General features: G+C 42.6%; 1 protein-coding gene across 1 annotated transcript in view; it reads left to right on the forward strand.

Moving 5' to 3' along the window:
* LOC132569678 (chondroitin sulfate proteoglycan 4-like) overlaps positions 1-21,813 on the forward strand; it is a 48,955-nt gene that overhangs the window by 14,872 nt on the left and 12,270 nt on the right. The window contains exons 4-7 of the mRNA XM_060235990.1: positions 1,584-2,051; positions 2,771-2,947; positions 15,784-15,982; positions 18,853-18,984. Coding sequence (XP_060091973.1) covers positions 1,584-2,051; positions 2,771-2,947; positions 15,784-15,982; positions 18,853-18,984 — 976 coding nt within the window. The remainder of the gene's footprint in view (positions 1-1,583; positions 2,052-2,770; positions 2,948-15,783; positions 15,983-18,852; positions 18,985-21,813) is intronic.

Genomic DNA, 21,813 nt, shown 5'->3' on the forward strand with positions numbered 1-21,813 from the left:
GGGGTTCTTGGTCCCCTACACTCTGTGGTTCCCATGCAACAACCCCCAATCAGTATGCATACCCGTTGTATCAACTTGCTTCCATATTTTATATTATTAAATGCTTCCTGTGTGTAACTCTGCCATACAATAAAATAACCCCCAGCTGTTATTACTGTTGCTGAAGGAAAGTGATGAGTACCACACAAGGCCACAGCTCAGTGGTAAAACACATGCTTTGATGCAGAGAGTTGCATATTCAGCTGGCATCTCCAGATCTTGGTATTTCTTCTTTAAAGGACTCTTGGATAGCTGTGCTGAGAAATGGACCCTGGTTGAGACCCTGCCAGTCAGAGTAGGCAGTACTGGGTTAAATGGACCAGTGGTCTAACTCAGTATAAGACTTCAACCGATTTCCCACTAGCCTTATGCTGCTCTCACTCTCCTCTTCTTTGCAGGGCTTCCATTGGATTTCAACTATCTGCCCCGGGCTGCAACTAGCGTCGCCTCTTTTGTGCAGCCAACAATATCCTCTAAAAACCAGTTTCTGTTTGCCGTGCAACAAAGGCGAAACTAGTTGCAGCCCTGGTCTTCTTCTTTTGATATTATATTTTGTGCTGGAATGTAGATTGTACATGTAATGGACAATACATGCAACCTCCATGTACATAAAAGATCTTGACTGATATTCACTCCAAATGGCAGTGGTGGAGGAAAAGTTACAGCCAACTTATGGCGACTCTGTAGGGTTTTCAAGGCAAGAGACCCTGAACTTTCTTGGAGGTCTTCTATCCAAATACTAACCAGGGCCAACTGTACTTTGCTTCTGCAATGTGAGAAGATAAGGCTAGCCTGGGCAATCCAGGTCAGGGCTGTCCAAATGGCATAGTGTTGATCAGGGGTTGTTTTGTAGAAAAATAGGTGGTAGAGCTCATTAGCATAACTAATTAGCATATGCTGCCCCTCCACCAGCCAAAAGCAACCTGATGCAAGAAAGGAGAGCCCCGGACTGCTTGGGCTGGCAAGAGATCCCGCCAGCCCAAGCAGGCATCGCTCATCTGGGACTCTCCTGGGCCAATCCCATCCCCCAGTCAAAAGGTCAGCTAGCCATCCATTGCCCAAAATCACATAAGAAGTGGAGAAAGGGTGGTGTGGGCTTCTCCAGGGATTAATGAGAGCTGCTGGGGGTGTGGCAAAGCCCCTGGTGGCTGGCTGGCTGCCCGCTCTCCTAATCCAGGGATTGTTATGCAGCTGCACCTACTATTCAATGGGCAAGGTAGGTGGGGAGGAGGAGGGGGATCCCTCAGAAAGGTTCAGGAGCTGCACTCCTGTGAGCTCCTGCTGAATTCAAGGCCTGGTGTTGATAAATAAAGCAGTACCAGCAGCCCATTTGTCAAGATGATATGTCCCATATTTTTACAATGTCGGCAATGCAACATCTGCAACCATTCCAAAGGGAGTTTGATGAAACTCACATAATGATGCGTACTCTGTGCTATAGTTAAGGGTTAATTGTGCTATGCTTGTTAAGAGTTAATTATGCAAAAATGAAGGTCGATGCCTGTCATATGTTTTTAATTAATTAACTGTTATCCTCTTTTAAGGTTGTTCATGAAAACAGTTTGCCATCAGAGATGAAATTCACAGTAAGGTCACCTCCTGTCTTTGGATACTTTCGGAAGTTTACTTTAGAGGAAGGTTACCTTGGAGAAGAAGATCCAGTTCTGAGTTTTACCCAGCAAGATATCAATGATGGTAATATCCAGTATGTGCAAACTGTTTCCAACCAGCTGCACGATCAGTTTACACTGGATGTGACCAATGGCATCCAGGCAATCAACGAAATAGAAGTAGCTGTAGACATCATCCCAAAGTTCATCCCATTGGAAGTACAGAACTTCACAGTTGCTGAAGGTGGTTCAAGTGTCCTGGAGGAAGATTTTCTAAAAATTCCTACTAGCCATTTTGTAGGGCTCAATTGCGAATTTTATTTACTTGAACCACCAAAGCATGGGCATATAGCTAACTCCCATTTTCCTGGAATGGTACTAACTAAATTTAGCAGGAAACAGGTAAGCTTGTTCAAAATGTAATTCTGCTTCTTATATATAGATGGTTCATAATTTTTTATAATTTCACCAGGGGGTCATTGATATAGACTAGTGGTTTCTATCCATTTGAGGATGAAGACCTCTTTTTAATATATTGTTCTGGATGCTGAGAAAATGTTTGTATTTTTTAAAAAATTAATGTCTTCCTTTATTTGCTTTGCAACATCTTCCCTGGTCTAACTGTGCCTCATATTTTCCTAAGAATCTCCCATCTCTTGAGATTGTCTTGCTGAAAGTTCAATTCTGCCTTTATCATAGTGTCATCCTCTCTAGAGAACTTAGGGCACCACTAGACTTTTTACACTATCATGTGTAACTCACACTCAGTAGGCCTCCTCAAACTGCTTTAGAGAGGGTGATGGACAGGGACAGAAAACATATTTACAACCTTGCAGGATGAGGCAAGTGTATGTGTGGAGAGGTTACAACTATGAGAGTAGAAGCATTGGGAATAAAAAGGGATTCAGGTGGGTAGCTGTGTTGATCTGAAGCAGTAGAGAAAAGTTTGAGTCTAGTGGCACCTTTTAAGACCAACAAAATTTTATTCTGGGAATAAGCTTTGGTATGCATGCACACTTCTTCAGATATCTATCATTGAGCAAAAGAACTGGTTGAGTTCTTATGCTTTTAATTTTTGCAGCACATACAAGATTCTCAATTTCTTCTCTCTCCCTTACTAGCTGGAACAAGGATTAATCTCTTACATTCATGATGATAGTGAACAGCTGCTTGACAATTTCACCGTGATTGTGAACAGCACAGAATTGTGGAAGCAGAGCTTGCCTAATATGATATTTGTGACTATTAGGCCGATAAATGATGAGTCTCCTGTTATAAGGAGAAACAAAGTTCTCAGGGTAAGTAAATTTAAAATCTAAATTTCCAGTGGCATAATTCCTAGCTATATATAAAATGCATGCATATAGAGTTGCACTCTAATCTTTGTAAGTTCCTTGGAATTATCTCACATGTATGAAAACCAGGGCTTTTTTGAGCAGGAACACAGTTCCAGCTGGCTTGGTGTCAGGGGTTGTGGCCTAATATGCAAATAAGTTCCTGCTTGGCTTTTTCTACAAAACCCTGTGCAAAACAATGGTGATGTCAGAGGTGTGGCCTAATATGCAAATGAGTTCCTACTGTGCTTTTTCTACAAAAAAAAAAGCCCTGATGAAAATATTCCTTGCCTGTTGGTCAAACTACCATTGTGTCACCTTCTAGAACTAGAACTTCCCTTGTATCAAATTCTTTCCTTTTATAGAAATACAATCATGTTAGTCTGTTGCATCAAAAATATACCAGGATACTTGTAGTACCTTAAAGAAATTCATAGTCCAATAGTTATATTTGAGACCAGTAGCACCTCAGAGATCAACAAGAATCCAGCTGTTCTCTACTGCAGACCAACACAGCTATCCTCTGAAGCTAGAGTCCAATACAGATGACTGCCCCATACATTCACTGAACTTGTAAAGAGAGACAGTGGACACAACTGAGCTGGTACTGCTCTCTGCCTTCACACGGTCTCCTGGACATCTACAGGGGCAACTGTGCCGAGGAAGTGGCCATGCTTATGCCCCCTCCTCATGATCGGTGATACTGCTTTCCAAACGTTGCTGATCACAGAGAGAGAGAGAGTCCATGCAGCCACTTTCTTCACTTGGTGACCCCTGTAGATGGCAAACAGCAGGCCCCAGCTGCAACAGCTTAGCAACAAGGTGTGAAATTCCAGAACAAATTATCTACCAACACAAAGGATAAAATATTTTTTCTCCCGCCTGCAATCTAAGTCTGGGGTGTCAAACTCATTTGTTATGAGGGCCGGATCTGACATAAATGAGACCTTGCCAGGCCATGTGTGTCACAAAATGTAATACCAGGTAGCGGAGGTATAAACTTTATAAAGGACACAGACAAACACAATTAAAGATTTTAAACCCCCCCCCCTAAAATAAAACATGCTTAAAGCATTAGCACTCTTGCAATATTGTGGTCAGTATCAAAGCAAGCTCTCCCTCCCTCCTTCTCCTCCCCAAGAGAGGAGCTTCAGCCAATGGGGAAAATAGAGGCTTTGCTCTGTAGCTTCTGTGCAGTTGAGAAATCCTGGCAAAGCAAGTCATAACGCAGAAAGAAGCAAGAGAGAGGGAGAAGGAAGCAGACTTGCTCGCGGGCCTGATCCAGCCCACAGGCTCTGTGTTTGACACCCGTGATCTAAGCAGTAGCAGGCACTGGAGGTGCTCAGCAGGAGGCCTCCCTCCAAAGTAAAAGGCCTGGAAATCCTAAATGTGCCTTGCTTTAAATATCTGATTTTTAAAAAGCCATACTTGGTTTTATATTGAGGTCGAATTAGCTTTAGAACTCTAGATTGCAGACTGTTACTCTAAAGCACGTTGCTTTTCAGCTATTAATTCTAAGCAAACCCAACAAGAACCATGCTCAAATCTTCCCATCATCTTTAAAAGCTAAATTTCAAATGTGGTCTGAAATTCAGACTGGGGATTTGTAATGAAGGGTTCAGTTGTTTCATCCATGTACAGCTTTGTTCATTGAAACCGACATCTGCTCTCCTATTAAGCCTAGGAAGGAGAAAAAGCAGGCAACCGATGTTCCTCAGGATTTTTGTTTCTTCATTATAAAGAGAGTGGAAAGAACAGTTTTGATAGACTGCACAGGGGTTAAAAAGCATTAACCCCCCTGCCCTCCCCTCACCATCTGGACCAATCCGTAACTGGTATCCTGTCCACCTGAAATTGATCTTTTAAAGATGCTGGGAGATCTGAGATCACTGAGTGGTCTTATTTAACCCTCTGTTTCACTTTTTACAGAGTGGAGTACCCTACACTAAAAAGACTGAGACAAAAGGCTGTGCTACTTTATTATATCTTGTATTGTTAAAAAATGTGATGCTGTTTGCACTTGTAATACTTCTGCAGTCATATCAGGCTCATCTACACCAGCCTCCTTCTGCCTCTAGATTAGGAGTGTCAAACGTACAGCTTTTGGGCCAAAACCAGCCCATCCAGGACTCTTATCCTGCCCAGGAGCAAGTAGTCATTATCTTTATTGTCAGATGACAGGCTGTGCATTTATGTCCCTGTATACTGTCCCAGTGCTAATGAATAATGGGTGGAGGAGGAGGAGATTGGATTTATACCCCACCCTTCACTACCCCAGGAGCCTCAAAGAGGTTTACATTCTTCTTTCCTTTCTCCTCCCCACAACAGACACCCTGGGAGGTAGGTGGGGCTGAGAGAACTCTCCAAGAACTGATCTTTTGTCGAACAGCTCTGAGAGAGTTATGACTGACCCAAGGTCACTTCAGCAGTTGCATGCGAAGGAGTGGGGAATCAAACCTGGTTCTCCCAGATAAGAATCAGTGCACTTAACCACCACACCAAACTGGCTTTAAGGAAATACTGTAAGAGTGTTAATGTTTAAAGCATGTTTGTATTTTGAGTTAAAAAAAACCAATATTGTTAATTTGGTTTGCCTGCATCCTTTATAAAGTTTGTATCTTCAGTACCTGGCATCACATTTTATATCATGCATGGCCCATCCCAACAAAGTGACATTTCTATAAGATCTGGCTCTCATAACAAATGAGTTTGACACCTCTGCTCTAGATCTTAGTTATCACATCTTTGTTGATATGTAAGTCAATGTGATTTAGACTGCTTTAGCTGGCTCAGTCATGCAAATAGCATGAATAATTTCACTTGTGTAGTGCTGGGAGTGGGGATTGTTAGTGGAATGTGGCAAATTTCCCTCCTCTCTTTTTTTCTCCTGAGCCTGTTTCCTTGTAGTATAAATAAATAAATAAGAAAGAATGGATAGGACAGTTAAAAATGCTAACATTTAAGAATATCCTTCTTTAGCTAGTTTGGTTCTCCAATAATTTTTCGTAGGATGTGTCTTTCAGATTTTTCTAGCTTTCTTCTGAATACTTTCCAACTTGGCTTGTATACATTTTGGTGTTTTGAAGTTCTGGCTAGAATAGTGACCTTTTTTTGGAAGGCTGCCACAAGTATTTTGGAGCTGGTGTTGTTTTGACACTCAGGAATGGATACCCCTGGTTCAAATCTCGGCTTGCTATGAAGTTCACTAGTGGACCCTGAGAAAGTCTCTGACCAATTCCCCACTAGCCTTGTTCCGGTCTCATCGCTCCTTTTCCTGCCAGCGCTTCTGCTGGATTTTGCACAAGCTGCCTGGGGAAGTGAGTTGCCCTGCCTCTTTTCAAGTTCCCTCTGCAGCAGGCAGGATCATCTGAAAACTGGTTTCTGCCTGCCATGGAGGGAACTTGAAAAGAGGCGGGAACTCATTGCCCCGGGGCAGCTTGCACAAAATCCAGCAGAAGTGCCATGGGAAAAAGAGCAACGAGACCGGAACAAGGCTAGCGGGGAATTGGTCATTGTCTCTCAGATCACTGAACCTAACCTGTTAGGATAAAGTGGAACCAGGGAAAACCATATGTGCTACAGTGAGCTTCTTGGAAGAAGGGTGTGACAGAATACATGCAATAGATATAAATTGAGTCAATCTAGGCGTCTACTGTGCATGCCTAACATCCCTCCCAAGCCCCTTGGTGTGGATTTGCTTCTACTGAACAATGTTGCATCAAAGGATTATGGTCTTATCTCTATGCTATAGGTTCCCTTGCAGTTCTTCAGGCATTTCCACAGCTCTTCCCAACCTACTTGCTGTTGTGTCATATAGGTTAGCTACCCAGAGGCTAGTTAACGGATGGGTTTGCCTCTTTTCTTTTTATCAGCTCTCAGAATTGTAGATCTTAATTAAGCCTCCCCCTCACCGGTAGACGTATTGGAGAAACAATCACTCTTGGGGAATGTTGCATTGACCCTTAATTGGACCCTGTCATCTTAAGTTTGTGATGAATTGAACTCCTGGGGAATGATTAATACATGTAGAGTGCCTTTTGGATTATTAAAACATTTACTCCTTCCATACCACAGTTGTTCTTTCATGTCCTTTCTTTAAGTTAGCAAAAATGCCAGTTCTTTCTTTCTGGCCATCGTTTACAATCTTTAAGCACAAATACTATAATCCAGCTACTGTACAGAGTTATAGCCACCAGGGGGCCATAGATTCATGTGTGTGGAAGCATTTCCATTCATTAAAAATTGTTCAAGTTCTTGTAAGCATTTAATTTCATTGCCCAGTAGAGAGTAATTACAAAAAAATTGCACACAGCTAAAATGGTAATCTAAACACATTTGTGTGTAAACAAATTCTATTCAAAACAGGAAGCAATGATCCAACAGTTTTAAATGTAAACTGATCTGTTGATTGGACTGTGCATGTACTGTGGCATACTTTTCAGTGCATTTTAGATCACAAACAAGGTCCTAAAATAACCTTTGTACCATGGCATAGTGTGATGTTATTAGATGCCCACTTATTGTATCTGAACAATGTGAGCACCAACGAAGAATAAGCATAAAGGAGAGCAACTGCTGTCTATGCATTTTTTGTTCTGTTCTTCGTAAAGATGCTTAGACCTAAATCCTATACAATGCAGATGGAATCCAGAAGCAGCCTGTCTAAAAAGCATTTCTGATATTTCAGGGTTCCCAAGACAATTCCCCCCCCCCCTCCTGCCCCACTGCTTACCAAGATCCTTTTCCTGTAATAATATGTTTTTATTTATTGTTATGCTTGCCTTTCTGCCATTTTGGAACTCAAGGTGATGCAAATAAGTTTCCCAGAAGGTCTCCTACCCAGGTTCTGCCCCTCCCTAGACCCACTTAGCTTCAGCAAAACTGCCAGGCCATGTGTCTTCCAGTTTACCTGAGGATTTAGTACCTGAAGCTTTACATACATACTTGTATTCACAGTGGCTAGAGAAAAACCACAGCTGCTGATACTGCAGGAGAGAAATCCTGGGGGATTTCAATGTCCACACATCAGGCCAGCCATACCCTGAATTTGATTTTGGGGGTAGTAGGGATACATGTTGATTGGTAGCTGTGCATGCAGTTCCATGGTCAGATGACTTTACCCTGAAGGTCTGGCTGGGTATGCGCCCTGGTTAGGCGGTGAGCGCATTTATGCTCACCTATAGAGCCTAATGGACCCTGAGAAGCTTTAGGAAGCTCTGCAGGATCTGATGCCCCCTGGTGGGTCATTAGATGAGTTGGTGGAGAATTGGCATTTGCAACTGTCCACAGCCATTGACAACATTGCCCCCTGGCATCCTCTCCATTGCTGCAGCAAAGCAGCTCTGTAACACAGTTTGGAGCTGCGAAGGATGAAGCAGCAGCTGAGATGGCTAGAGCGAGTGTGGTGGCATACTCAAGTCATAATGGAGAGGCTAGAACTTCTTATGGAACATTTATGAATGAGATGGCAATGAAGTCTGCTAAGGAGGGGTTCTATGCAGCCTCCATTGTGTCTGCGATGTTGCACCCAGCCCAATTATTTAGAACAATTTGGTCTCTTACTACAGTGTCATTGGGCAAGCAAAGGGCTAGGGAATTGGACATTGGCTGTGAGGCTTTTGCAACCTATTTTGCAGATAGAGTCTTATCTCTCCACCAGGACCTCCTGCCACAATCAATACAGTAAGGGAACTGGAAGCCCCTTGTCCACCTTCAGGTCCAGTTTTGGATCACTTAAGCCAACTGTCTTGGGAAGAATGGACAGGATCTTGTCAGCTGTGAAGCCAGCCTCTTGTCTCCTTGACCCACGTCCATCCTGGCTGATTAAAGCATGTGGGGATGGCATTCAGGACCCTCTGGGTGAAGTTGTCAATTTGTCCCTTTCTTCTGGGCTTTCCTGAAGGGTTTGAAGGAGGCAGTGAATCATCTGCTTTTGAAAAAGCCAACACTGGACCCTACGGTCATGGCCAACTACCTCCCAGTGTCATTCCTTGGCAAGGTAGTTGAGAAGATGGTTGCTGAACATTTCCAGGTTTTCCTGGAGGATGCATCTATCCTTGATCTATTCCAGTCCGACTTCCACCCAGGCTATGGGATGGAGACTGCATTACTTGCCCTCACAGATGACCTCCAGAGGCAGCTGGATCGAGGCAGTTTGGCAATGCTGTTGCATTTGGATCTGAAAGCAGCTTTTGATATGGTTGACTATAATCTCATGACTAACCGCCTCACTGACGTAGGGGTTCAGGGGGTTGCCCTATAGTGGTTTTCCTCCTTTCTCTGTGGTCGAGGACAGTGGATGGCGCTTCATGAGCAGGTGTCCTTGCAACGCTCATTTGAATGTGGTGTGCCGCAGGGGGCAATTCTCTCACCAATGATGTTTAACATCTTCATTAACCCCCTCGCCTAGTTTGCCCAGTATGCTGATGACACCCAGCTCTGTATGTTGATGGACAGTTGTCCAGATTCTGCCCTGGATCATCTGGCTGAGGCATTGTGGGCCATGGCTGGATGGTTGCAGAAGAGTCAACTGAAGCTTAATCCAACAAAGACAGAAGTCCTGTACCTGAGCCAGGGTGGAGTAGCACAGGGTATCAGACTACCAGCCCTGGACCTCTTGTGTCAGCCCAAAAGGCGATGAGCCTGGGAGTGATCTTGGATGCCTCACTTTCTGTGGAAGCCCAGGTCACTGCAGTTGCCAAGTTGGACTTTTATCATCTTTACAGATTAGGCAACCGGCACCCTACCTCTCCCCTCATGATTTAGCTACAGTAACCCATGCAGTGGCCACTTCCAGATTTGATTACTGTAACATGCTCTATGTGGGCTTGCCCTTGGGGCTAATCCGGAAGCTCCAGCTGGTGCAAAATGTGGTGGCACATCTGTTGATGGCATTGCCTATATGGGCCTATATCAGTGAGCCATGGCTGCACCATTTATTTTCCACTGGTTTTAAAGGGAAGCACAGGTACCTGGGGCTACACCCTATTTGACTATAGGCCAGTGGCCTTGACTTCTGTGATAATGAAGTGTTTTGAACAATTAGTTCGAAAATATATTATTTCCCGCCTTCCTGTCATTTTTGATGAATATCAGTTTGCTTACAGGAAAAATAGATCTACTGAGGATGCTGTTAATACTGTTCTTTATACGGCTTTATCGCATTTGGATAAAAAGGGGACGTATGTTAGAATGCTGTTTGTAGATTTTAGTTCTGCTTTTAATACAATATCACCCCATAGATTGTTGTTTAAGCTTAAAGATTTGAAGCTGTCGGACTCTATATGTGAGTGGATTTTGAACTTTTTATCAGGTCGTTCACAAAGGGTTAAAATGGACGGATATATTTCCTCCGTGAAGATCTTAAATACTGGCACCCCTCAGGGATGTGTTTTGAGTCCACTTCTTTTCACTATTTACACGTCTGATTGTGTTTCTAGCAGTCTGAGTCACAAAATCATTAAATATGCAGATGATACAACGTTGGTAGGGCTCATCTCTGAGAATGATGAGTCTGCGTATAGGAGGGAAGTTCAACAGCTGTCCCTTTGGTGTAAAGCAAATAATCTTATTTTTAATATAAATAAGACGAAGGACATTATAGTGGATTACAGGAAGAGTAGTTTGGACATCCAGCCGTTGTTTATTGATGGTGTTATGGTAGAACAGGTGACAGAATGGAAGTTTCTGGGAATTACCATGAAACAGGATCTAACATGGGGAGCAAATACTTTAGCTCTAGAGAAAAAGGCCCAGCAACGACTATACTACTTAAGACTCTTAAGATCACTACAACTGTCAGGGAGTCTGCTGGTTGCCTTTTATCGTAGTTCCATTGAGAGCATTTTATCTTATTGCCTCTGCGTGTGGTTTGGGAGCTGTACGGAAGCAGAGAGAAGGGTGCTCCAAAGAGTGACGAGAAGAGCACAAAAGATTTGTGGATGTTCTCTCCCCTCATTGGTGGATCTGTATAATATGGGATGTAAAAGGAAGATACAAATGATCCTAAGGGACCCTTCACATATGAGCCATTTGCTATTTGAGATCTTACCGTCAGGTAGACGATATAGAGTGTTGAAGGCTAGGACAAACAGATTTAAGGACAGTTTCTATCCAAGTGCTGTGGTTAGGTTAAATGCAGGGTTATGAATGACTATTTGTTTTAGATGTATTTAAATGGTTTATATGGTTTTAATGGTTTTATGAATGATTATCTGTTTTAGATGGATTTAAATGGTTTAAATGGTTTAGATGTATTTAAATGGTATGAATATGAATATGTGTGTTTGATGTGTTGGTATGTTTGTGGAAGAGCACCTCATTTCGTTGCTCTCTTTTGTTGAGAACAATGACAATAAATTTATCTATCTATCTATCTATCTATCTATCTATCTATCTATCTATCTATCTATCTATCTATCTATCTATCTATCTATCTATCTATCTATCTATCTATCATCTATCTATCTATCTATCTATCTATCTATCTATCTATCTATCTATCTATCTATCTATCTATCTATCTATCTATCTATCTATCTATCTATCTATCTATCTACTGCTTATTAGGGACAAGGCACTGGCCTTTCCACTGCCAAGTTTGGAAAAGTAGTCTTTCCAAAGTGTTGTAAAGATTTTATATGTGAGATTAAATCCAAATGAAGTGCAATGTCATTTTTGCTCGCAAAAATTTCCTTTCAATTTGTGAGCAAAAAATGACATTGCAATTCATTTGGATTTAATTTCACACTTTTAAGCCTACCCAGGGCATCAAAGAATCCAGCTACAGCCCTCCTTGAGGGAAGCAAATGCTTACCCCTGCAAGAAAAAACCAGTTTCCTGTCATGAGACAGTATTGCAAAATTAAATGTGTGCTCTGTCTGTCTGCTTTTCTGTGTAACAGCCTATATTCATTTCCTTTGTTCTTTACTGTATTACCTGAAAACACACTTATGTGATTGAATTTCACTGTAAAGTATCTGTTTTCCCAAAGTAAAGGCTTCATCAGATAAGCGTTTTTCATCTAAATGTTCAATGTAACATTTATTATCCAACAGCCCTTTAAAATCTGTTGTTACTTAAAGGCAAGGAGATTGATAACATAAAATGGGATGGGATAAATGCATTTAAAAAATGAGGGAGGCAGTGGAAGCAGTCCTGAACAGGCCTACTCAGAAGTAAGTTTATTTTATTCAACAAAGTTTACTCTCAAGAAAGTGGATTGCAGACAGTGTCAGCTTTTCCTCTGATGTCTGATCCTTTTGTACTATAGGGTACATGTTGGTATTGAGGAGATTGTGGCCAAAGAAAACTGATAGGCAGTAGATTTGGGACAGACAAAAGGAAATACTTCTTTACACAGGCAGTGATTAAATGTGGAATTCGTTACCAGAAGATTGATTGATGGCCACAGAAATAGACATCATCTTTAGGGGCCCTTAGAATTGGACATCCTTTGAAATTGGGGGGGGGGGGTGAGGAGAGGCATCAACATCTATGCTTCAAATTTGGTGCCTCTACCTCAAAAAACAGCCCCCCGGGTACCCCTGAATCAATTCTCTATAATGGAGCCTAAAACATTTGGGATTTCTGAAAAATTCCTAAATCTGAATGCCATACCAGCATTGGGATTTGGAAATATTGGGAAATACCAATATTTTTGGGGGTTGATATACCTGAACCTCCCAAAATACCCATTTTTCCCACCCTTCTAGACAGCAATCCAGACCCCAGATACCACAGCTGACAGGAGTGTCAAAACCAGTTTCTGATACACAGCATGGTGATGTGGTGGGAATTGGCTGTATGGATATTCAGTTCCTTTTGGCTCTCTACTCAAAGCTTCACTCATTTTCATTGCATTTGGTATTAATACATGTTTGTTTTTGTTACTGCATTGTAGTTCAGTTTTCATTTGATTTTAATGGGAAGCACATTGAAACTGACTCCCTCTGTTGTCAGATTCACCTTGGAACAGTTCAGGCTGATGAATGTGAAGTGGTTTCTGGCACAAGGCATGTCATGTGTTGCTACCTATTAGCTTGGGTGTACTGCTGAGATAAGGGCAACGGGTACCACAAGTTTCCTTTCAGTTTTTTGCTGTAACAGGCCAACAGTGTGATCATAAGAGTACTTGCCTGCAGAGCTTTTTTGTAGAAAAAGCCCAGCAGGAACTCATTTGCATGTTAGGCCACATCCCCTGTTGTCACCATTGTTTTGCACAGGGCTTTTTTGTGGGGAAAGCTCAGCAGGGACTCATTTGCATATTAGGCCACACCCCTGACACCGAGCCAGTTGGAACATGCACTCCTGTATGTTCCTGCTCATAAAAAGCCCTGTTTGCCTGTGAGAAGGTTCCACTGAGCAGATGTCAGTAGCATGTGGACCTGCTTAGGATGGCTTTGACGGACTTAGAAGAGGGTAACTCTGCTTAGCAAAGTTACTCCAGTCAAAGCCCCTGCGTACTCTGAAGTGAGTACTCCTCTGAAATCCCTTTGTGATAGTAATGGATTGGCCTTGGCTTTCTGCACATGCGCTTTTGAGGTGGTATCCAATTTTTCTTTTTCCACGGTGTCAGTAAAGAGGGTGCAGACTCGGAAACGACTGGTGCTTTCACAGGGAACTACCTTTACCTTTACATAGAATAAATGTCAGATGTTTGAGAGCTGCAAGACAGGCAGGCAGGCAGGAAAATAGATGAGGGAGGGAAAGCTGGAAAGAAAGCAACTTTAGCTTTAAATGCATTCTCCAAGACACTTGCTGGCTTGTCTTGGAGAACTGATTTAAAGAGACAAATGCCTTCTCCAGGCCAGCCGATTGGGTGGTGGGGGCTTCGAAAGCCACACAATATGTGTGCAAGAGCCACAGTTTGGCCCCCCCCTGCTCTAATGTAATGTTTTTTGGGGAAGGGTTGTATGTAACATCCTGACTATGCCCAAGTGCATAGTTGTCCTGCTCTTTCTGTTTGACAGTGTCAACTATTTATCAGAATGGTGCTCAGGGTAGCTAATAACATAACAGTACAGGGACAATAGCAATAGTAAAACCATAATTTCATAAATAAATAAATAAATAAAATCCAATTAAAAACACAGCAAATTAATGCTCTGGGCATAAAAATTTAACAGCACTGATGGTAGAGTCCACCAAAATTATGTTAGTGGAATGCCTGATGGAATAATTCTTACATGCCCTGTGGAATGTGGACAAATCTTGCAGGGCACGAGTCTCAGACAAAGTATTCTACCAGGTTAGAACCACAATTGAAAAGGCCTTTGCCCTTGTTGCACTCAAATAGGCAAATCAAGGTCCAGGCACTACCAAAAGTCCATATGCAGTAGAACAAAGACATTGTGGGGGGCGGGCAGGAGAAGGGATCATAATAGGAGTGGCAGTTCCAGACCATTTAGGTATGATGGTCCTAAACCGTATTTTAGATCTTAAACCACCCTGCAAGAGAACATAAGAGGAGCCTGCTAGATCAGACTAGATTGGTCCAATCTAGTCTAGAGTACTGTTTCACACAGAGGCCAAGCTGCTGCCTGGAGGGCCAAACCAGCAGGGCGTAGAGGCCAAAGCACTCCTCTGCTGCCACCTCCCAGCACTGGTGTTCCATGTTTTGCTGCCTCTGTAGATGGAGGCTGCCTTCACTCACCAAGGCTAGTAGGGCATTGATGATCTTTCCTCCATAAATCTGTCTAGTCTGCTTTCAAAGCTCTCTGTACTCAAAGTCATCACTTACCTCCACTGGCAGTGAATTCCACAGTTTAATTATTCATTAAGTAAAGTTTTTTTCCTTTTGCTTGTCCTGAACCTATTTTCCAATGATTTTATTGGGCACCCCTGACTTCTAGTATTATCAGAAAGGGAGAAGAAGCTCCCTCTATCCACTTTCTTCCCCCAGGAGTTCTTGCAGAGAGACAGAAATACTCTCCTAGCTCCCCCATGACTGTCTGAAGAAGACAACGGTCCATGAGAATTCAGAAGTTGGACATCCTTGCTGTAAAGTTTATAGAAAGTGCAGTGAATTGGGATTTAAAAGGAGTACAAGGGATGGAAAGCCAGAGTATTCAGAGTTGCAGTAAAACTCTGAGGCATTCTTGACCATTGTTTTTTTTAAACTGTCTTCTGAATCAAGTTGAAACCTCTGAAGTTTTACTGGTTTTGGAATTCTTCCAAGCCTTTAAAGCATGGCTTCTTTCTTATGACTTAGTCTGCAAAGTGCAGTGCATTAGAATTGATCCATTTATTGCTGTGCTTCTTTCAGTCATAGATCAGTCGGCTATCCAATGAAACCACTGTCAGTACTAGGACTAGTAGCTATTTAAGTGCTCCCAGAGTGCATAATGTAAAATCTCTTTGCAGCCATTCAAATGCTCCCAGGTTATGCACTTTCTTGTCTTGTTCCTTCAAATACCGATTCTTGTGTTTTGATGTCTGAAACTCTAAGGCTGTGATCACACACACTAGATAATGCACTTTCAATCCACTTTCAGTGCACTTTCCAACTGGATTTTGCAAGTTCACACAGTAAAATCCAGTTGTAAAGTGCACTGAAAGTGTATTGAAAGTGCATTATTTAGCATGTGTGATCACAGTCTAATTCTAACAGTCCTAAACAGGGTTACATTGGTCTAAGCCCACTGACTTCAGTGGAGTTAGAAGGTTGTAACTCTAGTGTGGATTATATTAAATGCCAAACCTCATGTGCTTCATCAGTCCATTTCAGCCCTGAATATATATAAGTGCTTCTGATAACCAGGACCTTTTTGTCTAATATTTTTTATTTCTCCTCTCTTAAGGTCTGGGTGGGCTCAGTCACTGAAATAACGGTGAATGATCTCTGTGCAGAAGATCAAGATTCCTCTCCTGCAGAACTGATATACTCTGTTTCACCTCTGAATAATGGTCATTTAGCTCTCAAGTCTTCTCCAAACAAAAGTATCCTCAATTTTACCCAAGCTCACATTGAAGAAGGGCAGTTAATATTTGTCCATAGTGGTACGTAAGTGAAATGCTCATACGAGGATGATATGAGGGTTTTTAATTCTATTAAGAATCTGGTGTTATAGCTGAGGACATCGAGTTTTACTAGGTCTAGTCCAGCATCCTGTTTCCAACGGTGAGTGTCCAAAGCCTCTCCCTGGTTCTTCCACCCACCAGCAACCTGCAACTGAGAAGTTTACTTCTTCTGAACATCAGAGCTTCCTGTAGTTATCTTGGTTGGTAGCTACTGATGGATCTGTCTTCCAAGAAAGTTGTCTAATCCCTTTTAAAATGGCCAAACCACACAAGACTTTTTAAATTAGCACAGACCAGAATTCCTTTCCCTGTATTTATTTTTGTGAATTTATAGTCGCCCCTTTCCCAAGATGGGCTCAGGGTGGATTACAACATAATAAAACAGTTAAAATTACACAATAAAACAGTTAAAAATTAAACAAAACCATTAAATAAAAATGAAATAAGGCAGCGTCAGTGGTATAGACATCATTCACAGATTGAGATACAGGATGCAGGGAGGCCGATTAGATGGTGTGAGGACACCCACCTGCCTCAGCCAACAGCCTGGCAGAACAGTTCCTTTTTCTGGGCCTCCGGAATGGTAGTAGATCCAGTAGGGCCCAAATCTCCTTGGGGAGCTGATTCCACCAGGTTGGGGCCAGGGCCTGGTTGAGGCAAGCTGGATGTCCTTTGGGCCAGGGATAGTCAGAAGATGTTGGTTGGCTGATCGTAGTGGCCTCCGGGGCTCATATGGGGAGAGACGGTCCTGTAGGTATGTAGGTCCCAGGCTGCATAAGGCTTTAAAAAATACTAGAACCTTGAAAGGGATCCAGTACTCAATTGGTAGCCAGTGCAGACTGCACAGCAATGGCTGACTGCCTGCCCTTACAGGCAGTTCAGTCAGCAGTCGTGCTGCTGCATTCTGTAGCCATTCAACAGCTGGGGGGAACATCAATTTTAATGCTGCAGGGGCCCAATGCATCTTGGGAGCACAGCATGGAGATAAGAAGGGCTCCTGCCTTCCTCCTGTGCTGTTTTCCCTTCCTGAAATGGCCCCACTCCTCCCCCCACCGTCCACTTTGTCTCCAGGAAGCAGCGGGGAGGCAAGAGCTCCTCCCCTCGCACACCATAGTCCTGAGTCAAATTTAGCCCCACAGAGTTTTAAATGGATGCTTTGCTCAGCTGACTCATTAAAAAAAGAAATCCTGTTTTGCCCTCAGCTAGTGACCATCACAGAATTCCACGGCTACTTCATTCCATGCTGTGTAAGGAAGTACTTCCTTCTGGCTGTCCAGCATCTACTGCCATCAATTTCATTGGGTGCCCAAGTTCTAGATATCATCGGTGTCAGCCATATGTCCTGTCACCCAGGACATCAAGAAACCCTTCTAGGAGGATAGGTTGTCAGACCCTACTGTTCAGACTACTTTAATGAAAGACAAAATGGGATGATAGTTATGGCCTTCTATGTGTTTTTAGCATATTGGCTAGGCTGCACTGACTTGAGTCCCATGCCCAAATGCATGTTTTTCCATTCAAAAGATTTAACTTCCCAGACATATGCCTCCACAGAATCTATATGCTTCTTGGGCTTGCATGCACTCATACTGTTGGCCAGTTGGCTCAGTTATGAAATACTATTAGGGGAAAAAAAGGAAATAAACGTAATGCAGAATTGGAACAAATAGTCTGACTTGCTGAGGTTCAGTTCCATGGTAAGGAACAAAGGCTGGAAATGGCTTTTCCTGTCTGCTGGGGTTGCCAGCAGACCTGGCAAAAAATGTTCTGTCCTCCCTTTAACTGAGGCTTAATGAGTGGAAGTGGGCATTTGAAGCTTTTCATGGCATGGAGGTAAAACACACTGCCTGGTATGTAACATCCCATTAAGTTTCTGTTAAAAGAACAGACTGTTTCTCTCCATATTCTCTGAACCTCTAAGAGTGCCTAGATGCAACTAGAGTCATGCAGAATCCAGTCATATTCACTTCTTGTTATGTGTACTGACTTCTGCTTTAAAATCTCTATTTTGACTTCTCAAAACAATAACAGATAAAACTTTGGAACTCCCTCCCCAGGGAGATTCAACTGTAGAGTGCCATATAGTTAACAAGTTGAGGGCTAATTTAGTTACCTCTTAACTTAAAAATACTGAGTTACTAATTGTGCGAGTCCAGATGCCATGGCTACTATCAGATACAAATTATCATGTCACCCTCTCAGTGGCAAAATTCATAGCTGCAATAATCAAACGTAAGAAAAATGCTACTGGGTAAGGTCTTTTAAAATAATTTTTGATTCTGACTTCTGCAGTATTTAGATAGATAGATAGATAGATAGATAGATAGATAGATAGATAGATAGATAGATAGATAGATAGATAGATAGATATCTCTCTATCCATCCATCCATCCATCCATCATCAATCTATCATCTATCTATCATCTATCTATCATCTATCTCTCTATCTATCTGCCATGAGAAGACTTTTTTGTTTCATTTGCCATACCCCCAATAAAGCTGCATTGTATAGCACTGCCTATGCAGATCACCCATGAGTATCATGATACAGACTGTTGTCCGTTGGGCACATTACTGTTATAAGCCCCATTGCAATACATGGCATTTGCTTGGTCTGCTCCCACAGTGTTGGAAACTGTCACCATAAAGTAGGGAAAATGGAATCTGAGTCCGTCTTTTAAAAATCCACTCTAAGCAAGATTCACTTCCACGGTCTATATTGAAGCTCTTCCGTAGTTTCAAATGGACAACATTTACTTTATAAAACGGCCACCACTTCCTAACTTGCACTGTCAAACCTTTTAGTGGAGTAATATTTTCATGAAAATTTATTGCTCTTATCCTTTTAGGAGCCTTGTCTGGAGGCTTCAGTTTTCAGGTGACGGATGGTTTGAACTTTGCACCTCGACAGATTTTTAGTATCACAGCACAGGCACTCATAATATACCTACAAAATAACAATGGGCTGGAAGTCTTTCCAGGTAGGACTTTATATTTCATTTTTATCCAGGAAATTCAATTTAAAAAATTGTGGAGTAGGAAGTCTACCAGCGTTAGAGAAGTAACTCTGAAAAGTTTTCATTCATTGAAGTTCGTGATGTATGTTGTTTAATGTTTCAGTGTTGAGTATTCCACCATAATTTTTCACCACAGTAGAGCTTATTTATTTTCTTGTTCTCTCATTAATATATATCCAAAGCAGTTTACATTGTTAATGGAAACATTGACTTACTCCCAAAGAAATTGATTGCTTAGGACATGTTGAGGTTTGGGTTCGATTCAGCATATATCATGATCCAACCACTGCCTGTTTAAAGATTCAGAGGAATGTGGCACCGACACTCTGCAAGAGGGCTGATCAAATTGGTCTTCTGATGGAGACTAATGGATCTGACTGATTTCCTGAAAGCCCTAGAGGATTTTCAGATCCCAACAAATGGCATTGCTGAGATCACAGAGAGAGCATGGAATGATAAGCTCCCGGGAGCTTATTGACATGGTCGCCACTTGTCCATTCGCATTCTGTAGGTGGAATCCAATGCCTTAGTTTACTATTGAGCTGAGTGTCTTGAAGAGAGCTGAAAGACACCTAGAACAACTTTGGCAGAAATTTTGAACCAAATAGCACAGAGTGGACAATAGGGCTAATTAGAAGACCTATGCAGCAGCAGTGAAAGAGGCAAAGAAATGCTGCTTTGCTGCCGTAATTCCATCAGTTCATTCACATAACAGCTCAACTGTTCAAAGCAACTCTTTGGCCTGTAGGCAACCCAACCCAGTGGTGTTTATCCATGAAAGGCAACAAACATCCAGGGTATTAGTTCCAGGTCTTTCCCAGCCCTTCTGCCTGAGATCCTTGTGTGCCAAGTTTGTTCAGTGCCATTGAGAAGGTGGTCTTTCCTAATTACAGGTCCTGGATTTTGTAAGCAAACACAGGCGCAATGTCAGATCAACATACATCAAATGCAGATTTGCTTAATGTATTAGAATGTACTGGGAATAAGGCCTGTTGTGAGAATAAATACAATAAGTTCTAGAAAGAGGCTCTGGGCCTTGGGCACTCAATGTCAGTTTGCTGTGGTGTCATACCATGACAATGATCACACAGACACTGAAGCTCAGCATTCCTTTTGTCTTCAGTGCATTGTTGCCACCTTTTGATACAGGAGAGCCAGTTTGGTGTAGTGGTTAAGTGTGTGGACTCTTATCTGGGAGAACCGGGTTTAATTTCCCTCTCCTCCACTTGCATCTGCTGGAATGGCCTTGGGTCAGCCATAGCTCTAGTAGAGGTTATCCTTGGAAGGACCCTCTCACCCCCACCCACCTCACAGGGTGTCTGTTGTGGGGGAGGAAGATAAAGGAGATTGTAAGCCGCTCTAGTCTCTGATTCAGAGAGAAGGGCGGGGTATAAATCTGCAGTTCTTCTTCTTCTTTTCCTGTCGTATTCAGCATTGCAGCTTTTAGCATCAGTGTGCACTTGTGATATGATCTGTCTTTTTTGGCCTGGCATGGTTGTGTTATGATATACTATAGAGTCTGCACTTCAAGGCAGCTGTTTTCTGTAGTGGAATTGATCAGTTTTCCATCTCCTCCCCGCAGCCTCTGCTTAAGAAAAGGACAGTCTTTCTCTACAGTGGGGCCCAAACAGCTTACATCATTCTCCTCTCCCCCTTTTGATCTGCACAACAACCCTGTAAAGTAGGTTAGGCTGAAGTCTGTAACGGGTCCAAAATTACCCAGTCAGCTTCCACAGCAAGAACGTGGGTCTGATATACCCTGCTCTGAAACAGTAACTGCTACACCACACTGGGTGTCATAGGGGGGCTGCTGTTGAACAGGAGCAAGCAGCCATACCTGGTTAAGTCATGGCAATCAGATGGCATCAAGTCACCCAGAGGGTGCTGCCAGGCCTAGGGTAACCAACCTCCAGGTGGAGCCTGAAGATCTCTTGGTATCACAACTGAACTCCTGACAACAGATCTCTCTTTGCCAGAGAAAATAACTGCTTTGGAGGGTGGACTCTATGGCATTATATTCAACTGAGGCCTCACTCTTCCCCAAACTGTGGCTTCCTTAGACTTCACCACAAAATCTCCAGGAATCTCCTGGAGCTGGCAACCCTAGTCAGGACATGCCCCAATGAGTTCTCAGAAGCCAAAATAGACCTGGAAAGGGTCTCCTCCCTCCACCTTTTATTGACAGAACCAAGCTTGGAATACTGTGGTTGCCTAGCAACAGCCACTGAGGGAAAATGGAGGACCTGGTGGGTTGGGCCAATAGGACGCAAAGGCAGCTTCCCTAGTGGCCCAGTCCTCATCTGTCCTGGGGCTGAAGGGATTGCATGACACACTACTCAGCCAAACAGTCGTCACCAGTATGGTTTGGTTTTTATATCTGCATTCTGTTTGCAGAGTTTGTATCTTAGAATGCAGATTCCTCTCACAGTGAAACAAAAGAAACCAAGTTCGAGGCTTTTGATTTCCTTTGAATAAATGTGATCCAATTACAGTGCACTTGCAAGGATTTTCAGCCTAAACCGCTGTCTCCACAGTGTGCAAGATAGCTTCAGGCTCAAGCTTTTGTTAGGAATTTTTATAGTTAACCAAAGACAATTACAGGCAAATGATGCCTGATGCATTTTTGAAGGCAGAGTCATTCCTTTGTTTCTGCCAGTTCTCCCACATTAAAAGAATACTATTTCTCTCAGCATCTTAAATTACGCTCTGCCAAGACTGCAATAGCTGCTGAGCTTTCTTTCCTTCTTTGAGTTAGAAAATTGCTTATATAAATTAAAAACAGCTTAGGCTACA

The sequence above is a fragment of the Heteronotia binoei genome, chromosome 4 (genome assembly GCF_032191835.1).
Source record: "Heteronotia binoei isolate CCM8104 ecotype False Entrance Well chromosome 4, APGP_CSIRO_Hbin_v1, whole genome shotgun sequence".
NCBI lineage: Eukaryota > Metazoa > Chordata > Lepidosauria > Squamata > Gekkonidae > Heteronotia > Heteronotia binoei.